The sequence below is a fragment of the Corapipo altera genome, unplaced genomic scaffold (assembly GCF_003945725.1).
Source record: "Corapipo altera isolate COAL_440 unplaced genomic scaffold, ASM394572v1 106, whole genome shotgun sequence".
In the NCBI taxonomy this organism is placed as follows: domain Eukaryota; kingdom Metazoa; phylum Chordata; class Aves; order Passeriformes; family Pipridae; genus Corapipo; species Corapipo altera.
Window position 1 is genome coordinate 99,886 of NW_020885019.1, and position 14,924 is coordinate 114,809.

The 14,924-nt window shown below is 64.0% G+C and overlaps 1 protein-coding gene across 1 annotated transcript; it reads right to left on the bottom strand.

Annotated features, from left to right (window-relative positions):
* Positions 1-5,337: 5,337 nt before the first annotated feature.
* On the bottom strand, positions 5,338-12,741 carry NES (nestin). Its single transcript, XM_027667745.1, has 5 exons — positions 11,851-12,741; positions 10,803-10,927; positions 10,231-10,304; positions 6,636-9,646; positions 5,338-6,587 (listed from the first exon to the last, which is right to left on the bottom strand). Exons 1-5 carry the CDS (start codon positions 12,661-12,663, stop codon positions 5,832-5,834), a joined length of 4,779 nt encoding a protein of 1,592 aa, XP_027523546.1. The 5' UTR covers positions 12,664-12,741; the 3' UTR covers positions 5,338-5,831.
* Between the last annotated feature and the right edge of the window lie 2,183 nt (positions 12,742-14,924).

Sequence of the window (14,924 nt, forward strand, 5' to 3'; positions counted from 1 at the left end):
CCCTGCCCCACCCAGGGCTGCTCAGGGAGGTGTTTCCATGGCCCCACCCCAGCCTGGGGGGTCAGTCCTGCCCTGGGGTCCTACCAGGGATCCCTGGGGGGCCCTGGCCACTGGCACCCCTGGGGTGGGAGGAGGAGGAAGAGGAGGACATGGTGAGGTTTGGGGGGACATGGTGGAGTTTGGGGGGCACAGGAACCCCTGCCATGGCCCCCCCTCCCCGTGCTCAGGTCCAGCCCTGCTGCCCCTGGCCATGTTTGGCCACTCTGAGCCCCACAGGGCCAGGGGGTCCCGTGAGCCTGGAGGTGATAAATCCTCCCACCACCTCGAAACCCAACCCCAACCAGCAGCTGCTGCCCCACCAGGGGCCAGAGACCCCCGGGCCACCTGCCCCTGGAATCTGGTTGGAATTCCAGCAAGAGGCTGCAGGCTGGGAGCGGGGTCTGACATAGGGTCCCCAAACTGGGAATGGGGTTCCTAAATCAAGAATGGGGTTCCTAAACTGGGCACATGGTTCCCAAGCTAGGAATAGGGTCCCCAAAATGGGAATGGAGTTCCTAAACTGGGCACGTGGTTCCCAAAGTGGGAATGGGGTCCCTAAACTGAGCACACAGTTCCCAAATGAGGAATGGAGTCTCCAAGCTGGGAAAAGGGTATCCAAAGTGGGAATGAAATCCCCAAGCTGGGGAAGGGGTCCCCAAACTGGACATGGGGTCCCCAAAGTGGGCACACAGTTCCCAAACTGGGAGTGGAACCTCCAGATTGGAAATGGTCCATAAACTGGAAATAGAGTCCCCAAATGTCACATGGTCCCCAAATCAGAAATGAGTCCCCAGAGTGGGAATGGAGTCCCCAAACTGAGCATACAGTTCCCAGTCTGGAAATGGGGTTCAGGCTCGGAACAGAGCCCTCAGACTGGGCACATGGGAATGGAGTCCCCAGACTGGGAAAGAGGTACCCAAACGGGGATTGGGGTCCCAAACTGGCCACACAGTCCCCAAATTGGAAAAAGGCTACCCAAAGGGGGAGTGGGATCCCCAAACTGGGTACACAATTGCCAAACTGGGATTGGGGTCCCCAAACTGGGCACACAGTCCCCAAACTGGGATTGGGGTCCCCAAACTGGGCACACAGTCCCCAAACCAGGAATGGGGTCCCCAACTGGGCACACAGTCCCCAAAGCAGGAATGGGGTCCCCTGCCACCCTGTGGAAGCTGTCTGGGACAAGGAGTGCTGGAGCCAAGGGACCTTCCTGTCCCTTCCCGGGCCGGATCTGGTGACTGGTGGTGACTCAGAACTGGCCACGGTCACATCCTGTCCCCCTCACCCGGGTACCCCTGGCCTGGCACAGCACCCCAAACCTCCCATGGGCACCGGGGCTGGATCCCAGGGGCTCAGCCCCGTCGGTTTGTGGCAGGTTTGGCCGCAGGGGTTGGGTCTGGCAGGGGGGCACAGCCCGGTTTGTCCCGGTGCCACCTGCGCACCAGGGTCCGGCCGTGCTATTGGGATGGAGCTGCTTCCAGGGCTGGGTCACCTCCCGTTCCTGCTGGGGTGCAGATGGGTGTCCCAAAATTGGGGAGGGAGTGCTCTGAGGCAGCTCTCCGTCATTGGCTCATCCCCTTCCCACCTGTGGCCGCCCGTGGCAGGCGGGATGAGAAGGGAAGCTGAGGCACGGCGCTGGCACGGGCGTGGGGGTGTTGGCTTCCCAGCCGGAGCCCTTTCCTGGCCCCTCCTGCCCCACAGCCCGTGCCCACGTGCCCTGTCTCCCTTGTCTTCTCCCAAGCATTCTGAGCAGGGGATGGTGGGGGGATGGAGGTCAGGTCCGGGATGGGCTGGGAGTGTGGAACTGGGGGGACATCGCCCCGGGGATGGGGGGGGATCAACACAGGGGTTGGGGAACATCGCCCCAGGGACTGGGGAGCATCATCCCAAGGATGTGGGGACAAACCCCCAGGGATTTGGAAGCATTGCCCCAGGGGGATTCATCCCCCCGCGGGTGGGGGGAGCACTGCCCCAGGGACCCCACCGTCCTCCCCGCATCCTGACGGACGGCCCCAGGCACACATTCCCGGCGGGATTGCCCCCGGGCTCGGCCTCAGGAATCCGCGCCGCCCCGGGTTGGCAGCAGCTGTCGCAGCGCTGGGGCACGGGCGCTGCTGAGGGGTCGCGACCCGGCAGCTGGGTGGGCCCCCCAAACCGGGGCAGAGCTGATTATAGCCGGCGGGAGCTATTCCCGGGGGTCTGACCCGGGTGAAGGGCGGGTGAGAGAGTAGCCGAGCCACCCCCCCGCCCCCGGCATGTCCCTGGGGATGTCACAGGACGGGACGGTGCTGGGGGGGGTGGCGATGCCTCCCTGGGGGGACGGCGATGCCTCCCTGGGGGGACACCCACTGCCCACATCCCTGCTCTGCTCTGGCGTGGGGGGCCATCCTGCCCCTCCCGTGGGGGTTTTGGGGACCCTATCGATTGTCCCCACCGTGCATCCCCCTTGGGAACAGCCCCAGGCCACCGGTAGCCCCAGCGCGGCTCCTACTTGCCCACATTTAGCATCCCCAAGGGCTTATTTTGGGGGGGGGGAGGGGGCTGCCCGAGCCCCTCTGACTGTATTTTTAGTCCTTTCCTTATAAGGTTCCCATGAATTTTGGGAGCTGAGAGCGGAATGAAGTCATCGCTGAGGTCATCCCGCCTCGTCCCCCCCTCCCTGTCCGGCGCGGGCTCACCCCACAGGGAGTTTTTGTGCGGGCTCCATTGAAATCCCCCTCACCCAGCCTGGGAGGAAACAAAACCCTTCCCTGGCTGGCAGGGGGCCAGGCTGCGGGGGGCTGCAGGAGCTGGGGGGGGCTGCGGGGGACTGGGGGGGCTGCAGGGGGCTGTGGGGGTTGCTGGGGGCTGCAGAAGGGTATGAAGGGTTCCAGGGGCTCTTAAAGCTCCAGCCTGGCCAGTCCCTGGCAGCTCCCCCATAGCTGCAGCCCTCAAGACCCCCTGCACCCCCCATGGTGCTCCTGCCTGGGCGTGGAGCAGGGTTCGAGGTGGGATTGGCACCTCCATTTCTCTTTCCAGCCCCCAAAATCACACTGTGTACCCTCGGGGGATGGGGCAGTGGGTGCTGCTCATGTGGCAGTTTGGTCTTCCAGGGAAGGTGTGGGTGTGCCTGGGGGGGGTGTCCGAACTGCAGCCACAGTGGGGGAACCCAGCACACTCGGGGCCCCCTGGCATCATGTTTGGTCCAACCAGGATCACACTTGGTCCCACTGGGGTCACACTCAGTGCTTAGGGGTGCTCCTGGTCCCACAGGGGACACACTCGATCCCACTGAGGACATGGTCAGTCCCATTTGTTCCTGTCTGGGACACACTCAGTACCATTGGGGGCACACCTGATCCTGTTGGGGACACACTTGATCCCACTGGGGACACAGTCCCATCAGGGACACACTAGGTCCTGTTGGGACACACGTGATCCCACCAAGGACACACAGTCCTGTCGGGGACACACTTGGTCCCATCAAGGTCACACTTGGTCCCACCAGGGACACTCTTTTCCCATCCCTGCTCACTCCCTCGGGCACTTGCCGGGTGTGGATGAACCTCGCTGGGGTTTTGCTCTGCAGGCTCCAGCCCCGGGAGTCTCCAAAGGCTCCAGGGGCCACCCCCACCCCCAGGGTGACTCCCAGACCTCGGCACTTCACCCCGTTCTCCTCCTCCTCCTTCTTCTCCTCCTTCTCCTCCTCCTCCTTCTCCTCGCGGGGAGGAAGGGGCTCCCCCTCCTCCCACCATCTGTCCCCCCTCATCACTCTGTCAGCACCGGCTGGAATGTGGATTAATTTCGGGAGGAATGTCACCCCCCGCCTGGCGAAGCCTCGCCCGCCATCTCCATCCTCCTGCACAGCATCCTCCACCCTCCTCCCGGCCCAGAGACCCCCGGCTTTGGGGACCCCTCGGGGGGCACTGGGAGGCTCGGGGGGGGCCGCTGCTGGAGCTGCTGCCGGGCTGATGCTGCCCAGACGCCCGGAGGGTGTGTCGGGCCGGGGGCTGATTGAACGCAGACTCGGCGCCTGATTAAACTCATCAGAGGGGGATACTTTTTATTTCGGTGTTTGGATCCGTTGGAGTTTAACCTTAAAAGGAAACTGTCGCCTCCGGGCAGGGGAGGGGGCCGGGGGCTTTGCACGGAGGAAGGCAGATAAGTGTTGGCTCCTTATCGGTCCCTGGCTCTGAGCATCCCTGGGCGCTGGCACGGGGACGGGACCGGCTAAATCCGGTGCGTGGGCAAGCGGCGGGGCCAGCCAGGCGGGAGCGGTGCTGAACACACCCGTGGGTGCGAGGCCGGCGGTCCCCAGGGATGCCGTGGCCACCCGGGTCCCCTCATCCCCTCGGCTGGGGTGACTCAGCCCTTTGCCCGGCATAAAGGAGCCCATTCTTCGGCCGGAGGCTCATTTATGCGGCTCTTCCCGCGCCGTCCCCACGCCCGGCTGCACAGCGGGGTGGTTGAGGCCCCGGCTCCTCTCACAGCCCCCCCTGAAGCCCAACACGCTTTGGGTGAGGGGGCCAAGATTCGTCTGCCGGGGTCCCCACCGTGGTTCCGGGGTTCCCGCAGCTCCCGGGAGCCGCGGGCTGTCCCGTGGGCATCCTGCCCAGGCCGGGCAGGAACAGCGGCTGGGGCTGTTGGCTCCTGGCTCCAGGCACTGGCACGGGCACAGGGTGGGCTGGCGTCCCGCCCCATTCCTGCCGGCAGCCCAGGCGGAGGTTGGGGAAGTGCTTGGCCAGCAGCGAGCCCCGAGTGGCATCTGCGGGGCCCCGGGGGCGGGGGACCATCACCTCGGGGGGCTGCATCTGTCTGGGGGTGGGGGGAGCATCACGCTGGGGGACTCTATTGCCCCGGGGATGGGGGAGCATCACCCCGGGGGGCTGCACCTCTTTGGGGGTGGGGAAACATCACCCTGCATCACCCTCCGGGGCTGCATCCCCACGGGAGTGGGGGAGCATCACTCCACGTGTGGGGGGCGTGGCGTGCCCCAGGGGGCTGCGTCACCCTAAGGATGGGGCCGCGGTGCCCCAGGGATGTGCGTTGTCTCGGAGGTGGGGGAGCATCATCCCGGGAACCCTGTTCCCAGCCCGTGCTGACTGATGGGGCACACACTGTCCCAGGCATGGGGGAGCATCATCCCGGGGACACTGTCCCCAGCCATGCTGATGGATGGCCCCAGGTGCGATTTCCTAGCAGAAAGCAACCTGGAAGTGCAGCCCCCACCCCAAACCGTGCTCTCCCCTGCCCCAGGGCTGCTGTCCCCTCCCCTCCCATCCCCCCAGAGTGAGGAGAGCTGGAGCCCTGAGTGGGAGGATGAGGCTTTATTAAATTAACGTCAAGGCAGCGGAAACATCCAGCTTGGCTCAGCCCCCTTGTTGGAGGGTCAGGGCTGGGGACCCCGGGGTGACATCACCCTGAGGCACTGAGTCCTGGGGTGCAGCATGTGGGGGTCCCCAGCCTCCAGCTGGCCTTCCTAGGGCAGATGCTGGGGGGCAGAAGGAGAGGAGATTGCAGGGAAGGGGGAAACACAGAGTTTAAATTAAATACAGCCATGGCAACCCACCCAGAGGAGGCTCAAAATGAGGTCGGGGTCCCGAAGCAAGCATGCGAATTTTTGGGGGGAGAGGGAGGCTGTGGGGTGGAATGGAGCTTGGTGGTTCTTCACTCTGGAAAGGGGTGCAAAAAATCCACACAAACATGTTAAAAACCATAAGGAGGTGGGGAAGCATTAGGAGGGTGGGTGGGGGAAGTAGGGGGTACTGGGTCACGGCAGGGAAGGGGCTACCGGGGGGGTCCCCCCACCGCTGTCACTCGTCCCCCGAGGACCAGGGCTCCTGCTCGGCTCTAAGGTGACACGCTGGTGGCTGGTTGGGTGTGAGGCACAGGACATCCTCCCCCAGAGCGGGGGGCACGGGGTCGGCTCTGCCGTGTTTGCCCCACGGGGTGCCATCCCCCAGCTTGGTGTCTCTGGGAGCGGGGGGCTGCGCTGGCGTCCCGACGGAGGGGTCTGCGGTCCCCGAGGGGAACTCCTGTGCCGGGGCCATGCTGGCAATGCCATTCAGCACCTCCTCGGTGAACTCGGCCAGGTCCTCCAAACTGGCCTCCCGGTGCAGCCCGTTCGCAGCCTGAACCCGACCCTCGGTCTCCGGCGCCTCCTGCACCGTCGGCTCCTCCTCGCTGGACGAGGCCGGTGAGGAGTCTTCCCCAGCATCCCGGGGGAGGTCGGTCCTGCCAGGACCCTGCTGCCCTCCCTCGGCCGCCCTTGCCCCCATCACCAGCTCCTGGTTGAACTCCAGGGCCTGCTCAACTATTTCCAAAATATCGGAGTCCTTCATGACATCCACTGGAACCTTTGCCGGGAGAACAGTTGTGTCAGGGACGTCTGTAATCACCTCTGGAAAACCTCTCTGCTCCAGTGCAGAGCCCGGCCGGGGTGGGTCGGCCTCGGGGGGCTGCTCATCCCCTGCTGAGGGGGGCCTGTCACTGTCTGGTGCTTCCTCCTCCACGGGCAGCTGCTCATCCGACGGCTGCTCCGCCTGCTCCGGCACTGCCTGGGCCTGGAGCTCAGGCCCATCCTCATCCTCATCCACCTCCTCCTCCTCCTCCTGCCCCACCAGCCCCAGGCTGCAGCCTGGGAGTGCTGTGGCTCCACCAGCATCGCCCTCCAGCTCCACTGTGCCGTGGAGCTCCTCATCCGATTCGGCAGCCAAACCCTCGGAGTGGTCGCGTCCCTCCTGTGCTCTGGTGCCTGTGGCACCCTGGGCTGGCTGGCCAGAGCCTCCTGTTAATGGTCCCATGGCCCCGGGGCAGCTGGGATCTGCTTCAGGCATATCTGGACCTTCCTCCAGCTCAGCAGTGTCGTCCTCCTCCTCATCCTGTGGCTTCTCAGGTTCTTCTGTGGGCATCTCCATGTCTTCTTCTGCTTCCCCAACAAAAGTCTTGAGGTGCCCTTTGCCCTCTGGCACTGGAGATGCTTCTCTGGGAGCTCCCAGGTCACCTTGGCTGCCTTCAGTTGCTTCCACTTTAATTTCTTCAAAGTCCTCAGAGATCTCGGCTTCCTCTGAGCTGGACACCTCTTGGCTGGGAGCAGAGACCATGAAATATCCTTCTTCTTCCTCAGCACCCTCTGCCACAGGGGCCACCTCTGTCTCTGTCTCTTCTTCAGGGCTCTCTGGCATGGTGGGAGTCAGTGGCTTGTCCCTCCCTTCCAGCCACTCTTCCCCCTCCGGAGCTGTTTCGGTCACAGGGTCTGTCTCCGTGGTCTCCTCAGTCCCTGTGGGGGTTTGGCTGGGTGCACCCCCAGCCAGCATCTCCCCCTCGTAGAGGTGCAAGGGTGTACTGTCTGGGAGGGTGTCCTCCAGCTCCACCCTCCTGCCGGTGCCTGGGGTGGGCTCCGAGTCTCCCGTTCTCCCGAAATCCTCCTCCGCCCACTCCCTGCTCTCTGTGCCCTCACCCGACACCTCCTGCAGTGCCTCGAGGCCGGAGCTGCTGCTCTCTGGCTGCCCCAGCTCTGAGCCGAGCCCCTCTTCAGCATCCTCACCCTGCACCTCCCATGGCTCCTCCGGAGCCTCGGCCGGCTCCTGGCTGTCCCCTTGCCCAGGGGCATGTGGGGTGGCTGGGTCAGGCTGCCCTGCAGTGCCCTCCTGCTCCTCCCTTGCCAGCTCCGGTGCTGGCTCAGCCTCTGGCAGTGGTTGCTGCTGGCTCATCCCCTGGCTCTTGGCATCTTCTTCATCGTCTTCCTGGGCTTCCTCCAGCTCTGCTGGCGACGTGCCATCTCTCTCTTCACTTTCCAGCCTTCCTGTGCTGGATGGGATGTCATCAGCCCAGGCTGACTCTTCTGTGCCCAAAGCTCCCTCTGTGTCCTCTGCTGTCACCTCCCAGTCCCCTGGACAGGGCTCTTGGCCATTGCCATCATCCCCCTTGCCCCAGGGCTCCTCTTCCAGCTCCAGCTCCTGCTGTTCCCCCCCCTCTTCCACAGAAGCTCTGGCTTCCTGCAGGTCCTCAGGCTCCTCTGGGGCTCTGCTCTCCCACCCCGGGGTGTCACCTCCTGCAGCCTCTTCTGCCTCGGGATCCTCTCCTGTCCCAGGATCCTCTCCTTTCCTGGGATCCTCTCCTGCCTCAGGGTCTTCTCCCACCCTGGGGCTCTCTCCTGCCCCAGGATCCTCTCCTGCCTCAGGGTCTTCTTCTGCCCCAGGGTCCTCTCCTCCCAGCATCTCCCTGCTGGCCTCTCCCTCTTCTCCCTCACCATCTTTCACTCTGCCTGTGTCCTCCCCTCCCACAGCATCTTCTTCAGCTCCTGATGAAGCCTCCTCTGCTGGGATGGCCTCGTGGACAGTTGAGGGCTCCTGCTCTGGGCACAGCTCCTGTCCCCTTTCCTGCTCTGCAGCCTCTGTCTCACACACAGTCATTTTCTGATGCTCAGACTTTTCCTGCTCTGCATCAACAAAATCCTCTTCCAGGTGACTCTTTGTGGGTGAAACCAGGTGGCTTTCCACGAGGGCAGCATGAACAGATTCCACTTCCCCATCTGGGGACTCCTCTTCTGGCTCATCCCCTCCTTCTCCATGGAAATCTCTGTCCTCCTGACAGGGACTGTGGGGTCCCCTCTCCTCCTCATCCTCTGAGGGTTGTGATGGCTCCGTGCTTGGGGTCTCTTCCCCATCCTCCTCTCGCCCTGGTTTTTCCCAGCTGGTCGCTGTCTGTCCAGGACCACTCACATCCTCTTCCTGGACCTCTGCCTCTGGATCCCTTGGGCTCAGCACAGCAGGCACCTCCTCCTCCTCCCACGCTCCCATCTCTTCCCGTCTCACTGTGTCACTCAGGGCCGTGCCCAGTGGGGACGTGGCTCTGTCCCCCAGGATGCTGCTCTCCACACCCAGCCCCTGGAGCTCGGCTTCCCCAGCCCTCTCCTCCACCACTTCGGGGCCATCACCATCCCCAGAGCCCTCGGAGGGGTCTTGCCCTTCCCCTGTCCCCTCTGCCACAGCCCCTCCACAAGCCTCTGTGGGGAAAACGGGGCTGGGGGCACGGGCATCCTGGGGGGCCCACGCGGCGCTGAGGGTGGGCTCTTCCTCGGGCTGAGCATCATCTTCCACTTCCCTGAGCGCGTCCTCCAGGGCCTCACTGACCAGCTGGGCCGGGTACTGCAGGCTGCGGGTGGGCGCCGTTCCGGGGGGCTTCACACCGTCCTCGGGGCTCTCTGTCGTGGCTCCGGGCAGGGGATGCTCCGTCCCTTGGCTCATCACCCCCGCGGCTCCCCCCGGCCAGGCGGGACCCTCTCCCCCTGGGCTCCCCGGCTCTGGTGGGGAGGGGCTGGGGGGCTCCGGGGAGAGAGGAGGGGCAGCTTGGGAGGGGCTCGGTGTGGGGCACCCGGGGGCACCCGGACGCCCCGCCCTGCCAGCGGCTGTGCCATGGAGAACTGAGCTGATTTTCTGGAGCTCCCTGGCACCGGGGCTCTGGCTTTTGGGTGTCAGGGCGTCGCTCTGAGGTTTTGCTGGCTGGCCCCTCCCCTCTGCCCTGGGGAAGACAGAGGGGCTGGCGCCGTGGTCCCGGGGCAGCAGCCGCCTGGGCTTAGGGCTTGCTGGTACCAGTTTGCTGCCGCTGCTCACCTCCAGTTTGAGATCTGCAAAGAGGGAGTTGGAGCGGTGAGCGGCTCCAGAAGCTGCTCCATGGCTCCCTCAGCCCTCCCCTGCTGCCTGGCAGCCTCTCGCTGCCCCCTCTCCTATTTTTAAACAGCCCCTTCATGGAAAGTGGGAAATTCCTCCCTCTTGAGTGCAGCGGATGCTGATGTTCCCAGGGGATTTGGCATCAGGCCGGGACAATGCTCTGTCCCGGCTGCAGCCCACAGTCGGGTCCTGCTGCTGGGGAAAGTGTGCAGGTGGGAGGCTTTCCTTGTTATTTTTTTTGGAGGAAAAAGGAAATGCTCGGCTTGTTACCGCAACCCGTTGTCCAGCTGGGCAGATCCGCTCCTGCCCTGCCCAGGCAGGGCAGGCATTAAAAAAAGAGGCAAGGAAGGAGATAAACCTTATTTGGGCTGAAAGCCCCGTGCCAGGAGCCCCCCGGCCGCTGTTCACACCTTCCTATCGCAGCCAGGAAACCGCTGCCAGGAAAATGCAGGAAAATGTGTCCACATCCAGCCTCAGCCCCCGAGCCCCGCCCCAGGGTGACACAGGGGCAGTGCGGGGGCTGGCGCTGGGGGTTCCTTACCTCGCACGCCGTTGACCAGTCTGAATTCCCCGGCTGGCAATTGCAGGCGGGTGCTCTCCGCTTCCAGCAGCGTCCTGCGAGGAGGGGAGAGTGGTGGGTGCTACAGAGTGGGTGCTGCAGGCTGGGTGGGTGCTCCCTGTGCACCCCCAGCTCACCCCGCTGGGCTACGGGAGGTGAGGGAGTAGGTAAACTGAGGCACGAAGGGGCTACAGATGGTTGTGCTGTCATGGCTCGGTGAGGGGACGGGGGCACTGGAGGAGCCCCCCTCGCTCCTGTCTCCCCTCCCATCCCCCCGTGCCCGGGATTAGTGTACTCGCAGGGTGACATCATGCTCTGCCGGGGAGGCCCCTCGCCTGGGCTGGGACAGCCCCTATTCTCATGCTAATTGTCCCCCCAGTCCCTGGCAGGCGGCCTTTGTGTGGGGCCATCTGGAAGGGCTGCACAAGGGGCACAGGGCTGCCCCTACCGAGACCTCCCTTGTGCCCGAGACCCTCCTGTGCCCACCGAGGTTCGGCCCCAGCTCCCTGCGTGTTGGGGGAGCTCCCCGGCCCCATTCCCATCGGGAGCCTCACCTGTAGGTCGCCACTTCCAGGCTGAGGGACATCTTGAGGTGCATGAGCTGCTGCCTGTCCTCCAGCACCCGGGCGATCTGCACCCTCAGGCTCTGCTGCTCCTGCTCCAGGGCCTCCATGGCCAGCTGTGGGCGGCACAGGGGGGTCAGGGCAGCCTCAGATTCACCTGAGCCCTGCCAGTCCCTTCCCACCTGGGACCAGGCAGGTGGCTCGTCCCCTCAGGATGCTGCAGGGAGAGGTGTCCTGGGGACTGGATTTTAGCAGGGGGACGCTGAGGATGGGGCGAGGAGAGGAGCGGGGCTGAAAGGCGACGGGGACACGGCTGCCGGAGGAGGGAGGAAAGGCCGGGGGGAATTTGGGACTGTGGAGTGCCAACATGGGAAAGAAGCAACTTTTGGGCGAGCAGTAGAGGCTGCAGCACCCTCTGCCCCACGACACCGATGGCTGGTCCCAGGGCCTGGAACAAAGAGAGACCCTTCCCCGGGCAGTGTTCACGCCGTTCCCGCATTCCCAGCCCCCCCTGCCTCCACCTCCCTCTGCTGAATCACTTTTGCAGCTGTTGAGTTCCAGCTGCAGCAAAGTCGGTTGGAGTTTATCCTGCCCACAACCCCCCTCCCTGTTGCCTGCACCTCGCTGCCTGCACCCTGTGCCAGGGGGCCATGGGCAGGGACTGCCCTTCCCCAGGACCCTGACCCTGGAGCCCAGCAGGATGTGGAGCAGTGACCTCGGGCAGGTGTTGGGGGACGTCTCTGGGTGCTGCTTCCCTGCAGTGTGGGGGGCCCAGGTCCCTGTTGTGATGGGGACAGGGATGTCCCCAAGCTGCTCTGCTCTATCTCCCACCCTCCCCAGCTTCATCTCCCTCTGCAGCTCCTCCAGGGCCACCGTCCACCCCTGCCCTGGGGTTTGCTCCCTCCATCCCTTCTCCCACCTGTCTCCCCCATTCCTTTGCTGAAGGGGGATGTGTGCCCTGAGGCCCCTCCCAGGCACCCACAGCCCCCCATTCTCCCCTTCCTCAGGATCCCAGCACCTCCCCACCACCCTCACTCACCTGGAACTTCTCTGCCTCCCCACGCTGCTCCTGCCACTGCTGGGCCAGGCTCTCCTCCAGCATCTCCTTCCGTGCTTTGAGCCCCGCCAGGTCCTTCTCCAGGTGCTGCAGCTGCAGCTGGCTCTGATGGTTGTCCTCCACTGCTTTCCACAGGTTCTCCTTGGCCTGGCAGAGGGAGCCCTCCAGCTGTGACACCTCTGTCTTGTAGGTCTCCACTGCCCCTTTCCAGATCTCTGAGAGCCTCTTTGAATAGTCCTCCACCTCCACGGGCTGGAAAGCCACCGGTGCACAGCGGAAGCTCTCCAGGCTCTGGGAGTAGCTCGCGATCTCCTGGTCCAGCCCCGCTTTCTCCTCCTCATGCACCTCCAGCAAGGCTTCCACCTCCTTCTCCAGCTGCACGGCTCTCTCCTTCAGCCAGATCTGCGCTCTCCTCTCCTCCTCCAGCTCCTTCCTGCTCAAGGACAGCTGCTTCTTGGCCTCTTCTCGGGCTGCCTGCTCCTTCTGGCACCTGCTTTTCACCTGCTGGACCTCCTCGTAGAGGTTGTCCCTGGCCAGCTCGGTGGTGCACTTCTCCCTGAAGGCGTGATCCAGCGCATCCCGCAGGGCTCGCAGCTCCTCCTCGTACTTCACCCGCCACGAGTCCCCGGCCGGGCTGCCCTTGGCGCTCTGGATTTCAGCTCGCAGCACCTCGTTCTCCTCCTCCAGGAACTTCACGCGGGCCAGATATGCCTCCAGCCGCTTGTTGAGGTCCCACATCTGTAGCGATTCCTCTCCCAGGGCTCTCGCCCCTGTGAAACTTTCCGTGCTCAGCATCGGCGCTGCCGGAGGGTGCCGGGGCTCTGGAGCCGGCACTGCCAGAGGAAGACGCAGGGGAGGAGGATGTCGGGGAGGATGCCGAGGCTCTGGAGGAGAGGGAGGGCAGGGAGGGAAGTGAGTGGCTGAGAGCAGAGGGGAGCGAAGCTATTCATACTCTGCGAGGAGTGGGAGGCCCCCGAGACACGGCGAGCAGCCGGTTTAACTCTTGCACAGCCGGGCTGGCTCCCGCCCACGTGGTGGGCTCGACGCTGAGCTCTGCTCCAGTACCATGATGCCCCAGCCCTGGGGAGGGGTAAGGTGTTCCTTTACACTTTGGGAGGGTGACTTGAGGGGTTGGATCCTCCCTCGGCATGACTCGGCTGGGAATGCCCTCCCCAAAGCCTGAGTGCCATGCCAGGGAGCTGGAGGGCTGCCGTGGGGCTTGGTGTGGAGCTTGGGAGATGTCCAAGGGCACTTGGCAGATGCCCATCCCGGAGGGCTTGGCTGCAGCATCCCTCCCTCCACAGTGTCTGACCGGCCTCGTGCTCTGAAACCCGGGTGCAAGGGAGCCCAGGAGGAGCCCACCGAGGGTCTCACAGTCCTGGGGAGGTGATGACTGCACCAAGAACACCGGTGCCACTCGGGACCGGGGCTGTTTTGGGCTCAGCACAAACCACGGCAGATCCGGTGCCCTGGATCCGTCAGAGAGGAGAGAGGGAGAAGCGCCTTGGGGGACAGTGGGGGGACACAGAGCGTCATCTTGGCCAACCCCCCCCCTCCTTGTGGTGCTGCATCCAGCTGCGTCCAGCTGCAACCCTCCTTCTTTCCAGATGTTCGGGGTGGGATGTGCCGAGCGCAGCCGGGAGCCCGACGGGAGCTGCTCCGGCAGCCTCTGAAACTTGGCAAGCGCCGGCTCAGGGTTTGATTTCCTTCACAGCTTCCACCCGCGCGGTCAAGCCGTCAGGGTCGGGATAGGAATCGCTTCACGAGGAGCGTTTGGGGATTAGGAGTTTTGATTTTCCTTTTTTATTTTCCCCAGCTGGTTTATCTGGGGGAAGGGCAGCGCGCTGGTAAAGAGGCGGAGATTTAAAAAATCAGACTCGGGAGGTTTCTGTGAACAAAAGAGGCAGGAAAACATCACTTGGGGAGAGACTTGTTGCCAGCTTTCTCCCGGTCCTCCCTCTCCCGAGAGACGGTGTTTTTTTCCCACAGGAGGGTCCGTGCTCTGTCCTCGCCATGGCAAGGAGGACAAGAATGTCCCCTCCCGAGCTGTCTCACGGGAGAGGCTCCAAACGAGAGTTTCTGGAGAGACAAGCAACAGTCCCCTCTGCTGGCAAAGGACGCCCAGAGCTACCCAGAGCCGTCCCCGAGCTCCTTCCAGCCTCGCACCAGCCGGGAGCTGGTGAGGGGCCCCCGACACCACCCACATCTGGGAGCAGCAGTAACGGGGTCCCAGCACCCGGTTTTCCCCCGGTGCCTGGACAGTGGGGAAGGGGGGGTGACTTGGCTCGGGGGTCCCCAAAGGCATTGCCTTTCCGGCTCATCTCCGGCCAGACATCCTGTCTGGCTCCCTGGCCCCGGCTCTGGTTTGCCTCTCACAGCCAGGATTGAAATGCCATTAAGGAGCACGGGGAGCTCTGAGGTCGGATAATTCATCCGGGGTCCCCGGAGCCCCGGGCAGTGGGGGATGAGGCCTTGCTGTGTGTCTTCATCCTCCCCCTCTTCATTTCCATAGCACATATGCTCCAGAGCTGGCCATCCCCAGTGTTTGGCTGCTCCCACTCTCCTCCTTCTGGGATGTCCAGAAGCCTGCAGGGTGTCCAGGTGCCCCTGGGGTGTCTGGGTGCCCCCAGTATTGGTGTCTGCCACAAGACAGCCCCCAGTACCTGTGGCTACACCAGGACGTGCCCTGGGAGGGAGCATTTCCCTCCTCCCTGGCCTTGCTCCCCTCTTCCTCCTCATGCCTTTGCTTTGGGGTTCCCCACTGTGCCCAGGCCCCCCTTCCTCAGCCAGCACTGGGGCTCGTTGGGACAGACCAAATCCTGCAGCCCAAGGAGGACTCAGGGTCTCCAGGGGTGTTGAGGGGTCCTGGCACCTCCCAGCCTTGGGGAGAGCTGGGGGGCACCTTGAGGTGGGCATGTTTGTGTATCCCTTCCTTCTGCTGGGTGCTCAGGTTTGGGAGTGACTTGAGATGGGGTCATCTGTGTCCCTGGGGAATTCTGGGTGTCAGGACCCCTGGGATGGAGGTGTCTGTGTTCCTGGGGGACATTCAGAGTCAG

Coding starts and splice junctions, on each gene's coding strand:
- NES (XM_027667745.1), bottom strand. CDS start 12,663: ATGCTGAGCACGGAAAGTTTCACAGGGGCGAGAGCCCTGGGAGAGGAA. Junction 10,928..11,850: donor GGGAGGCAGAGAAGTTCCAG/GTGAGTGAGGGT, acceptor TGCCGCCCACAG/CTGGCCATGGAGGCCCTGGA. Junction 9,647..10,230: donor ACTGGTCAACGGCGTGCGAG/GTAAGGAACCCC, acceptor CCCTCTTTGCAG/ATCTCAAACTGGAGGTGAGC.